We start from the raw sequence: 11969 nt of genomic DNA on the forward strand, positions 1-11969 counted from the left end.
GTTTTTACAGCCACTCTATAATAAATATTTATTCTTCTACGCTTTCTGCTCGTTCAGAGACGATTGCAAATATAGTTTTTTCTCTTGACAGCAGCATTTTACACCTCCAGTACTTTTCTCTGTCAGTTCACTGCCTCCCCTCTCTGCATCTTTGTTTCTCGTCTGCAGGCGATAGATCTGGCCACTTTCCTCCAAACCAAGAAGGACATGGGCTGCAGGGCCAACCAGGTGCAGACTGTGGAGGAGGGAGTTCACCCACAGGGTCCAGACCACCAGCTCTTCTGGACCATCTTAGGAGGACAGTCGGCTTATCAACGTAAGAACACAAGTTTCAAGCCTTTGCTCCGTAGTCATCATTAATAATTGTGTTTTTCTGATGGTTACTTCAAGGCCTTTTTGTTTTCTTATCGTTCCACAGCTGCGGGTCCACCGGAGGAGGATGAGCAGTTTGAAAACGGCATCGTGGAAACCAACTGTATCTTCAGGCTGCTGGACGACAAACTGGTCCCTGATGATGAAGAGTGGGGGAAGGTCCCTCACAACTCGCTGCTGGCTTCCAAAGAGGTCAGTGGGAAACAATCTTCACTTTCTCGCTCTCAAATTTCAGAAGAAAAGTGATGGATTTCATTATTCCATTTTTATAAAGAGGCACAATTCATCTGTGCTATTACTCACACCTGGAGTAGCTCCTCTGTATTTCTATTTTGCTCTATCGCCACAAGAGCCAAACACAATTCAGTACTTTGAAATATAGTAAAATTGAGAGTTATTCCCTCAAAGAGTCCAATAAGACCATGTGATGATGGATGTCATCTTTAAGGTAACAGCCTTTAATCATGAGGCTATTTTAGAGGAGCTCTGTGCTTGGAGCTGGTTTTAATTTGTTGACGAGCGCCTCCTACATCCATCTGTGCACAGCCTCTGCTGAGAAACCTGAAAAGGGGCAGAGACCAGGGAATCCACTGCTGTCTCAGCTTTCTGTGATACTCACTGTGCATCTGAACAGTTTATAGAATGAAGCTCATGTGCCCTTCCTTTGTTGATTGTTTCCCGGTGTTGTTGCGGCTGCAGGTGCTGGTGTTTGACTTTGGCAGTGAGGTGTACGTGTGGCACGGGAAGGAGGTGACTCTGGCCCAGAGGAAAGTGGCCTTCCAGCTCGCCAAGCACCTCTGGAACGGTACGTTTGATTACACCTGCTGTGACGTCAACCCGCTGGACCCCGGCGGCTGCAACACACTCATACCCAGGTGAGAAAACACACACACGTGCTTTTACACATGTTTGAGGACACTGTGTGTTGTATAAAATTACAAAATTCCCTTCCTTAACTAACTAAACCAAGTGCCCACACTTTGATTTCACACATCATCCGCTTTTTGTGTAACTCCCCACAGAAAGGGCCAGGGCCGTCCTGATTGGGCGATATTTGGCCGGCTGACAGAGCACAACGAGACGATCCTGTTCAAGGAGAAGTTCATGGACTGGACCGAAGCGAAGGCGGTGACACCAAAGGAAGGCGGCGAGCTGGTACCTGAGCAGAAGGTGCAGATCCAGCGCTGGTATCACAAGAATAATCTATTGAATTACACCGAGTCACAGACATCACAGACCCATCTGCTTCTTTATTAAACTGTGGCTCACAGTCAGTTAATGTGGCCAGGACAGTTTGTTTCATACAGGAACTGGAAACAGAATGAGACAGCACATGTCTTTGAGTGAACGCTGGACAAAGCTTCATAGAGAAACATGAATCTCCCTGATTCTGCCTGTAGTCTCTGGCTCACAGTTCTAGTACCTCAAAATATTCATAATATAATAAATTCTATCTGTGATCTGGCCCTATTTCCCAGGAGGCACCGGGGCGAGAGTGCCAGCCCTACGACGCCACCCTGATGCTTCCCTTCCTGCAGACGTCCATTTCCACCATCTTGGACGGAGTAAACGTGGGCCGTGGTTACGGCCCGGTGGAGACCGAGGACCACATGAGGATCCAGGAGCTCAGCACGGTGTCGGTGGACGTCTGGCACATCCTGGAGTTCGACTACAGCCGCCTCCCACGCCAGAGCATTGGTCAGTTCCACGAGGGAGACGCCTACGTGGTCAAGTGGAAGCACATGGTCAGCACCTCAGGTTCGTGACAAAGTATTTACGCTCCACCTCTGATTCATAATGCGATGCTGCATTCAAATAGAAACTAAGTCATTCTTATAAGAGCTACGATTTGAGAAACACTCAGTAGAGCACATATCTTATATCTGTTGTGCTCGTGTGTCCCAGTTGGTCGCCGACAGAACCCTGAGGCGAGGAGCACCGGACCGGGGAAAGAGAAATGCTGCTACTTCTTCTGGCAGGGCCGACACTCCACCGTCAGCGAGAAGGGGACGTCAGCACTGATGACGGTGGAGCTGGATGAGGAGAGGGGGGCTCAGGTAAGATAGACAAGAAACTAATCATCAGTCAATCAGGAAGCAAAGTGTGCTCATCTATAACCTTATGAGAATAAAAAAAACAACCTTTCATGATATCCATGTTGTGTGTTACAGGTTCAGGTGCAGCAGGGGAAGGAGCCTCCGTGTTTCCTTCAGTGCTTCAACGGAGGGATGATCATCCATGCTGGCAAAAGGGAGGAGGAGGAGGAGAACACTCAGAGTAATTGTTTCAACTCTTGTTTCCTCACGTTATAAATGATTTACAAGTTTTGATTTGAAAGGGAGGGGGCAGGGCAGAGGGTTATTCAGTCCGTAAAATACACAGTTTTATTATTTTTGAACCAGTTTAGTCCTTTTCCCTTTAAGACACCAGTTAAAACAGAATAGATTATGAATAATATTTAGCCAAAATATATCAGGTGTTCCTGTAAACTAGAGAAACAAGAGGATTTAGGTCATTATAGTTTGAATATAATGTCTATTTTACAGAATATGGACCATTAATTAAAACCATGTAGAAATTGAGCCCATATGAATCAGCAGAGACAGACAACGTATATTTGAGATGTGATCTCAAGTGACTCCACTGATCAGATTCACTGATCTGTGTTCAGGTGATTGGCGTCTGTACTGTGTCCGGGGCGAGGCGCCGGTGGAAGGCCACCTGCTGGAGGTGGCGTGCCACTGCAGCAGCCTGCGCTCCAGGGCCTCCATGATCCTGCTGAACATCAACAAGGCCATCATCTACCTTTGGAACGGCTGCAAGACGCAGCTTCACACTCGCAGCGTGGGAAACACGGCTGCGCTCAAAATCAAAGAACAGTGAGTTTCACAATCAGGGACGTTTGGCCTCTGATCGCCACTGGGTTCTATGAGACCTCATGTTCTCCATCCTTTTGCTCTCAGGTGCCCTCTGGAAGCAGGTCTCCACAGCAGCAGCAAGGTGACCATCCATGAGTGTGATGAGGGGGTGGAGCCTCCAGGCTTCTGGGAGGCCCTGGGCAGAAAGGACAGGAAGGCGTACGACTGTATGCTGCAAGGTGGAGGAAACTCTCTCGACTGTAGAATTCTGAAGAAACACATCCAAACTGGTCATTTAGATCAGAAAATACGTTTTGGAGGAACTACGTATCTCATTACATGTTGGTTTCTGACTCTTTCCAGATCCCGGTAAATTCAACTTCACCCCACGACTCTTCCAGCTGAGCAGCACATCTGGAGAATTTGTGGCAACCGAGTTCTTCCACCTGTCCAGAGCTCCGGACCTGGTCAGCTCGCTGCCTTTCCTGCAGGAGGACTTGTACAACGCACCACAGCCTGGTGAGACACAACTAGAGTCTTTCACCTCACTTTCATGATCTTACTTCGTGGATCTTGTGGGGACAATTAAACTTGTGAATTGATGCATGTTCTGCACATTCTGTAATTTACAAGGAAAGAGTAAAATGAATTTCTCCGTCCGATCGCAGCTTTGTTCCTGGTGGATAACTTCCATGAAGTCTACCTGTGGCAGGGCTGGTGGCCTCAGGACAGTGGGAGCACCGGCTCGGCTCGTATCCGCTGGGACTCGGACAGGAAGTGTGCGATGGAGACGGTGCTGCAGTACTGCAAAGGTACGGAAACAGGAAGTAGCTGCATGAAGGTTTCTAATATGATGTAAAATGGTTCATTCTATGTGTGAAGTTGTAGGTTTTCAGCTTGTTAAGATGGGGATAAAGATATTTTATTTATTTATTGTAATGCTGTAAGGAGAAAAATTTGATTGTTCAGATCTGAGGTCAGAAATATTGATTTAGCTGATTTTTCCTTCAGAGAGAAACGAGAAGAAACCTCAGAAGTCGTATCTGATACACGCGGGTCTGGAGCCGCTCACCTTCACCAACATGTTTCCCAGCTGGGAGCACAGGGAGGACGTGGCTGAGATCACAGAGAGGGTCAGCACCACACACACACACACACACACACACACACACACATTTAATATGTCCACATCGTCTCCTGTGTCGTCTGCTTCATGCGTGTTGTCGTCCTGTGGCTGCAGGAGGCGGAGGTCTGTCACCAGATCATCCTGGTGGAGGACGTGTTGGCCCGGCTCAGTCAGAACACCTTCCCTCTGGATCAGCTCCAGGCCCGGCCGCTCCCTGAGGGGGTCGACCCCCTCCGTCTGGAGCTCTACCTCTCCGACCAGGACTTTCAGGTCAGTACTGAAGCCAGAGAACCTCCAATGATCCTGAAATGTTCCTGCTGAATTGTTATTTGGGCTCCCTGGACCTTCTCCACACAGTTTACTTGTGGTTGGAGAAGTTCTGGATATTGTCTGAACATTTACTGCCTCATATACAATTTGAGTAAATTTGAGTCATTCCCATAATAGGATATTTAGTTTTATGTCAAACAAGTAGGCTGTATTCTAAGGTGTTTTCTTAATCTCATCTCATTCTCATCTCATTCATATCATCCATGCTAACTCCATTTAACTCTCACTTTTCAGACCAAGTTGTAGGTGGATTCAGGTAAGAGGAGCCACTCGTGTGATTGTATGAACCTCAGCGACCTGTTCTTCTTCTCTCCAGCATGTCAGCACCGTGTCTCTCTCCCTGGCGTGATTTAAAAACCACTGTGTAACTCTCCCGTCTCTGAAGTGTGGTGCTGGCTGTAGAGGGTACGTTTTGTGCTCGACTGAACGGTCACGTCCGAGAACATCATGGTGATGAGTCTGAGGGACGTGACAGTCGGTCGAGTCCCTTTACATCGGCTGCTGCCACAGTTACCAACAGCCGTATAAGAATATATAAGAAGGACTGAGGGCTCCTGCTAGAAAAAAGATATATTTTAAACATAAAAATTAGAATGATTATTTGCACAACACATAAACATAATGTACAATTTGTTTTTAGTCGCACAAAATGCTAAAAACAACATGATTTTAAATTCTCTAAATTTTCTCAGAGCTGGAGTAACAAGTTGATTATTTGTTTTGTGACTAGACAGTCAATTTAATGGGAACTATATTGATCATCTGTAAATGGTTTTAGTCTTTCATCCTCAAGAGGTTCTCTTGTCACACTGAAGTATAATCGAGTGGCAGTGAAGCTCTAAAGTGACAGAAATTAAGTTTTTAAATATGTTAAAAAAGAAAGTCAGTTATTTTCACAGGGTTAATTTGACTGTTTATTCAAGAGGATCTCTTCAGAAACTTTGGGCTCTGATTACATTTCATTTAATGGCCAAAACAAATCAGTGACTATTTATGGAATTAATTGAAACATTAGGTGATTTTTTTTTTGCAGAAGTTGAAGACTTACTGTTATTTAATCAGCTCTGAGATCAGCTGTTTCTGAACAACTGTAAATTAGACAAATTAAAAGATTTCGATAATCAGGATGTTTCATTGTGCAGCCTTAGTTCCTCTAGTTTCCCTGAGTTGTCTGCACTCCACATCTTCTACTCCACCACCTTCATGTACCTGCACCTCTCTGCTGCTCTTCTCTCTTCTCTCTTCACTCACACACACATCACCTTCCACCCAGTGTTTAAATAAAAGCACTTGTGATTCACCGTCACCTCACACTGACTCACTCTGTCTGTGCAGCACAAAATGGAGGCATGAGACCATAACACTGTCCTCACACAGAGGTTTACTGACTGTACACTCTGACATCACACGCTATGTGTATTAGTACAGAGACAGAAATATGTAGCAGACATGTCAAAGTTCTCATTAAATCCCAAACGTTTTCATTTAAAGCATATTTTCCAAATTGTCCTCTTAGTTTAATCTCAATGTTTTTAATTACCCTGGTAAGTATGTAAGAGTTTGTAATTTAAAGGTTTAAAATAATCGTATTACTGGTCATGATCATTTATTTTTTTATTTTGCATTCTGGACCTTTTGTCAACAATTAACAAAAATACTACAGTTGGTACAACTAGCGAGTTTTTACCACAGTATTCAGTCAAACACTCAAACACCTTCAATGTTTAAACTTCACCCAACAAGGTGTGGATTTCCCTGCGTCCTTTCCTCCTTCTTCATGAACTCTTTTGTTTTGTTCTCTTCCTGTTCCGTCACAGAACGCGTTGGAGATGAAGAGAGAGGAATACGAAGGTCTGCCAGGGTGGAAGCAAGTGAACCTGAAGAAAGCCAAAGGACTGTTTTAAGTTTGAACCCAAGATGGCGCGTGAAGAGTGGAGCAGCACAGATGGAGAAACAGGAAGTGTCACATTAACCTTTAAAACTTTGAGTGTTAACTCATGGGGACGCTGGTGACGGAAGAGGTCACAGAGTCCTGAGGAAGGAAACCGGAACCTGAGGAGAACCGGACCCTGAGGAGAACCGGACCCTGAGGAGAACCAGAACCATAGGAGAACCTACACTAGCCCGGAGACGCACTCGCCTTGCTTATAGTCACGTTTTACTTCTCAACTTTGTTATTAAGGAACAGAACTAAAACTCAAGTGGTTTCAACCGAAGGTACAAACAAACTGCACCTTGCTGTGGTTCATACGTGGTGTGTGTGTCTTTGGAGTCTCCTCCGAACACTTGACGTCACCTCTCGTGGACGCTCGGTGTCAGAGTGCCATGCTATGATTGTGTACGTACGTGTGTGTGCGACTGTATATAATGTTTGTGAGTGTGCGTACTGTTCATTTGTGTAAATGTGTGTTTAGGCGCGTTTTTGTATTTATGTAAGAAAAAAAAAGAACAATCCTGTCATGTCAGGTGTTGTGTTTTATTTTGTCTACAGTGTCCGGATGCCGTCAGGCCGCGTAGGGAACTCGTGTCGCTCGGCCGTGACGCGGCTCTGACTCAGCGAGAGCAGAGTTGTAACTGAACGGTTTGACTTTGACGAGAGGAGACGCAGCAGCTCGCTGAATCAGAATGTATAGTGCCTTGCTTTTTGTGTACAGTTTATATACAGAAATCCTAGTCTGCATTTTTAAAGACTTTCTTTGTGATATAAGACATAGTGAAATAAAATCACATTAAGGCTCAAATCATGGACTCTGGGTTTTTTTGTGTCTCTTCCTACAGTCACCATATTATAACTGTCCATTCGTCATGGCACAGTGATGAAGCTGTGGGTTCGAATCCTGCACCACAGGTCGGCTCCCCTCACTCAGGAGGGTGGTATTACTCACCAAGGCCACTTGATGGCGATACATGCTTTTATTGTGTGAGCACAGCTGCACTGGAGCATCTTGGGTCTATTGAATGTACACAATAAACTAGTTACACACATATATTCATTATTGCAATTTAATATTCAACAGATACTCGTCGATAATTAGTATAAAATGGCAGCTGGAGGAAGAATCACTTAGATTTTTCAGGTACTGACACATAAACCAGAAACATGTTAGAAGTATCCAAATTATTTAATATATGATTCAAAATAGATGAATTAACAGCATTTAGACATTTATACGACATGAACAGCTCCAGATGAATTATACTTTTAATTAAAATAGAAAATAAAGGTTTTCTTCCCATCAACTGCCCTGAGACTTTTATTGTGAAGAGGCGGAAGCTTCTAGTTGGCACGGTGAGGCTGTTAGCATGTAGCCTCCTTTACCCCGGAAGTGAACAGAAATCAGGATCAGCTGTTAGTGCAGGAGACGGTGTTTTTGATTGCGTGAAGGTAAGAAACGTGTTTGTTAAAAAATGAAAAATGAAATAACTCATTAATAAGAAGCGTTGAGTTTCAGACTGTGGCTCTGTGCTAATGCTAAGCTAGCGGTTTCCTTGGGTTAGGGTTCTGTGATCGAGTTCATGAGAAGATGTTGACCTTTAACTTTATGACATAAAGTTTGTTATTTAACTTTATATTAAATTCAAACCACAAGATTACAGATCGACATGAGAGCCACTTTAGCATCTCTGCTCAAAGCTAAACAAGCAGCTGACTCAAAGTTGTTATTATAAAAACTTAATAACTAGTTTATGCAGAAAATTAAAATAAATCTAAAGAGTGAAAGTATCAGACAGTTGCAGAAACATAGAAAAAGTAAATAATTTATTAATAGATGAACTTTGTACACAGTGCACACACCGGCTGTACTGAATGTCCGCGGTGTGTGTATCAATAAAGTTCTAACAACAAACTCAATAACCTTGAAACACAAAATGCTTCAAACACGTCAACATCCAGTCAGAGCAAGAAACTTATTATTCTTAATGCTTAAGAATTCCAAAGTGGAACTTGTGAAAAGTGGAAAACACTCCTACATGGTTCTTCTTCTGCCTCAATCACAGATCTCCACTTCAGAGTAAGATGGCGTCCCAGGTGCGGCTGCGGCTGCTGCCCGGCGCCCGGTGTCTGTTCGACGAGCCGCTCCGGGTGACGGTGTCCGGCCTGAGGTCCCAGCAGGTGGTCGCCCTGAGGGCCCGGTCCACGGACGAGAAGGGGCTGGTGTTCAGCTCCTCGGCCACCTACAGGGCGGACGGGGGCGGGGAGATCGACCTGGGCCGGGACCCCTCGCTCGGCGGCAGCTACGTCGGGGTGGAGCCCATGGGGCTGCTGCGGGCGATGAGGACGGACGCCCTGCACAAAAGGTTCCAGAAGACAAACTCCCTGAACCCCCACGTGGTGAGGTTCTCTGTGCATGAGGTGGAGGGGGAGGGCAGGATGCTGGCGGAGGTGGCCAATGAGAGGCTTCTGATGGCGGACGGGGTCAGCAGGCGTCCTGTCAGAGAGGGGAACATCCGTGGCGTCCTGTTTACTCCACCTGGTTGGTCCTGAATTCTGCTTCTGATTCTGAAAACACACACGTCTTCTCTCCATGGACCAGAGTGTGTTGAAACCATGTGATGTGTGTGTTCCTCCAGGAGAAGGTCCGTTCCCCGCCGTGTTGGACCTGTACACGTTCGGTGGAGGTTTATCTGAGAAGAGGACGTCTCTGCTCGCCAGCCGGGGCTTCGTGGTTCTGACCGTGGCGCTCTACGGACACGACGACATGCCCAGGAGCATCAAAGAGGTTCATCTGGATTATTTTGAAGAAGCAATCGAGGTTTTAAAAAAGCAGGAGAAGGTGAGTTCACTGAGATGATGCTGCTCTCGAAGCTCTGACGCTAGAAGAACTTTAATTTCATTGCTTCACATTTTGTTGTGTTTCCCCAGGTGGGCAGTGGAGGAGTCGGGGTAGTGTCCCTTTCCAAAAGTGGAGATCTGGCTCTCTCCATCGCCTCGTACCTGCCGCACGTCCACGCCACCGTGTGGATCAACGGCTGCTCCGCCAACACGGCGTTACCCCTCTACTATAAGAAGAAACCCATCCTCCCTGCGTTGATGTTTGACGTCAACAAGGTCGTTGTCACCGAGTCGGGCGCCTGCATCACCAAGGGCGCCATGCACAGCCCCTGGGCGGAGGAGAACCAGGCCACCGTCGTGCCCATCGAACGGGCGGAGGGACGTTTCCTGTTTGTAGCCGCGGAGGACGACCAGAACTGGGACAGCAAGGCCTACCTGGACCAGATGGTGGAGAGGCTGAAGCTTCACGGGAAGCAGAACTTTGAAAGCGTCAGTTACCCCGGAGCAGGGCACTACCTGGAGCCCCCTTATGGGCCCTACTGCCCCTCCAGCTTCCACGGGTTGATGGGTAAACCGGTGGCGTGGGGGGGCGAGTCCAGGTCCCACGCGGCCGCTGAGGTTCACCTGTGGAAGAAGATCCAGGAGTTCTTCAGGACCCACCTGAGCTGTGATGGTGGCACGCAGAATAAAGCCAAGTTGTAGATCGTTGAACATCAAGTGCCGGATTGTGCTCTGATAGTTAATTCACTTCCTGTTGTTTAATCACCTCGTCATCAGCCGGAGACATTCTGTTTCCTGTTTGTCATCCATCCGTCCCTCTATGGTGAACACGAAATCTCAAGAACGCCTCAAGATCATTTGTTCACCTTCGCCACAGACGTTTATTTGGACTGGAAGATGGATTTAGATTTTTGGTGGTGAAAGGTGAAGGCAGCTGTGACCTCAGAAAACACATTCCTGCCTCGTGATGCCTCAGGAACATCTCCAGAGAACCTTTTAGAGTTTAGAGTTTAAACTTTCACTTGGACTCACAGATGAATTAAGACTAAAGTTTTCCAAGGTCAAACGGTGACCTCAAAGGATTCTGGGATAAAAGACGTCTGTAGACTGAAACTGCACCGATGGGTGGACGAGTACCACAGGCCGCAAGTCTGTTAGTTTGTCTTTAACATTGTGAGAAAGTACAAGAGAAATAATAATTTAAAAAATCAGGCATATAAAAGGCACTGATATTTTGGAGTGTGTATAATTTAGTGCAGCTTGACTTAATTGTAGGTTCCTGTTGTGCCTTGACTGAGTGTGTTACACTGTGTGTTACACTGTGTGTGTTTCACAGTGTGTGAGCCACATAACAAACCAGACTGACATTCTTGTATCATTGAACATATTTGTGCAACAACACCATCTGCAATGAATCGTTAGATGCAGGCGTCTCATTGGTCAGCTCCAGCTCCCGTGTGACTCCGACATGTGAACTCTGTTAAATCATCTCCTTCTCTTCTGTTCTACGCCCACGTGTGAACTCTTGAACCTTCACTTCTGTCGCTCTCGTCTCTTTCATCTCCTCGCGTTGTTTAATCGCATCTTTTACCAAAGGAGAAGATCCGAGGAGGCTGAGAGAAGCCCAGTGTGTGTTCTGGATGTGACTGAAATGATCCATATCTGCATCGTGATTGGCTGCAGCAGCAGAAACAAGCATCCTATCACCACACGGCTGTTCAGTCCACCTCCGACAGGAAATCCATCGTGACGCCGTGTTGAGCTGTGATTGAAGCTGAAGGCTCCTCCAGTACACGGCTCTGAAACTGCTGTATTTCTAATGAGGAAAAGGAAGTGGAAACAAATAGAGCAAACATCCTGACACTGAAACATGTGTTTTAATGTGACGTGAATATATTTTTGATAGAGGATTGATAAACATTTACTGCCCAGGGGTTCAAACAGGAGTTTCAGACGTTTTTCTTTAATCATCTGTGTTTTTGTTTAATGGAGCCAAGAATCAAAGAAGAAGTATTGTGTGTTGTGTCGTAGCAGAGAAACTTAAATCATGTTTGTATGATTGTCTTAAAATGTTGAACAAATTGAAAATGGATATGTGGGGTTATCGTAATCATATCCCAAACTTTTTGTCTCCTGATCTCCTTCCTACAACTTGACTGAAGAAGAAAGTAACTGAACTTGGATTTTGTTCCTCAATAAGATGTTGATATTGTATTACATAAAAGTAATTTCAAGGTGATATGAAATAAAACATTGATTTTACGAGACACTCGCTCACTGCTCATGTTTTTTTGGGAATCTATCTCTGTTCACTCTGCTTGTCTGAGGTGAAAGCTTCGTACATCTACTGCTTCTGTCTGGAGTTTGAGAGATACACAGAGTTATTTCCTGCTCGGCTACTTCCCTTATCTTCACCTATGTGGCATTGGAAGTTTCAAGGACTCTGGTTTTCCCTCATCTCTGTCGTACTCAGACCTAGATTTAAAATGTCATTCAGGCTGCAGAAACT

At 45.6% G+C, this 11969-nt stretch overlaps 2 protein-coding genes across 11 annotated transcripts in view; both read left to right on the forward strand.

The window, feature by feature from the left end:
- The window catches only part of LOC133968672 (supervillin-like), a 34746-nt gene extending 27316 nt beyond the window's left edge, over window positions 1-7430 (forward strand). For 8 of the 10 annotated variants that reach the window (XM_062404837.1, XM_062404836.1, XM_062404830.1 and 5 more), the window contains 14 exons: window positions 169-316; window positions 419-564; window positions 1072-1247; window positions 1395-1542; window positions 1851-2130; window positions 2278-2429; window positions 2544-2649; window positions 3044-3251; window positions 3336-3469; window positions 3594-3749; window positions 3899-4042; window positions 4242-4363; window positions 4471-4626; window positions 6504-7430. In XM_062404837.1, the coding sequence (XP_062260821.1) occupies window positions 169-316; window positions 419-564; window positions 1072-1247; window positions 1395-1542; window positions 1851-2130; window positions 2278-2429; window positions 2544-2649; window positions 3044-3251; window positions 3336-3469; window positions 3594-3749; window positions 3899-4042; window positions 4242-4363; window positions 4471-4626; window positions 6504-6590 (2163 nt within the window). In that variant the 3' untranslated portion in view covers window positions 6591-7430. Of the gene's footprint in view, window positions 1-168; window positions 317-418; window positions 565-1071; window positions 1248-1394; window positions 1543-1850; window positions 2131-2277; window positions 2430-2543; window positions 2650-3043; window positions 3252-3335; window positions 3470-3593; window positions 3750-3898; window positions 4043-4241; window positions 4364-4470; window positions 4627-4920; window positions 4943-6503 lie in introns of all 10 variants that reach the window. The other 2 variants (XR_009924121.1, XM_062404835.1) reach the window with 2 other exon arrangements.
- A 530-nt stretch (window positions 7431-7960) lies between these two features.
- On the forward strand, window positions 7961-11727 carry LOC133968865 (acyl-coenzyme A thioesterase 1-like). The gene is made up of 4 exons (XM_062405100.1): window positions 7961-8071; window positions 8686-9161; window positions 9259-9461; window positions 9551-11727. Exons 2-4 carry the CDS (start codon window positions 8705-8707, stop codon window positions 10160-10162), a joined length of 1272 nt encoding a protein of 423 aa, XP_062261084.1. The 5' UTR covers window positions 7961-8071; window positions 8686-8704; the 3' UTR covers window positions 10163-11727.
- The last annotated feature ends 242 nt before the right edge of the window (window positions 11728-11969 follow it).

This window comes from Platichthys flesus, chromosome 14 (assembly GCF_949316205.1).
Source record: "Platichthys flesus chromosome 14, fPlaFle2.1, whole genome shotgun sequence".
Classification (NCBI taxonomy): domain Eukaryota; kingdom Metazoa; phylum Chordata; class Actinopteri; order Pleuronectiformes; family Pleuronectidae; genus Platichthys; species Platichthys flesus.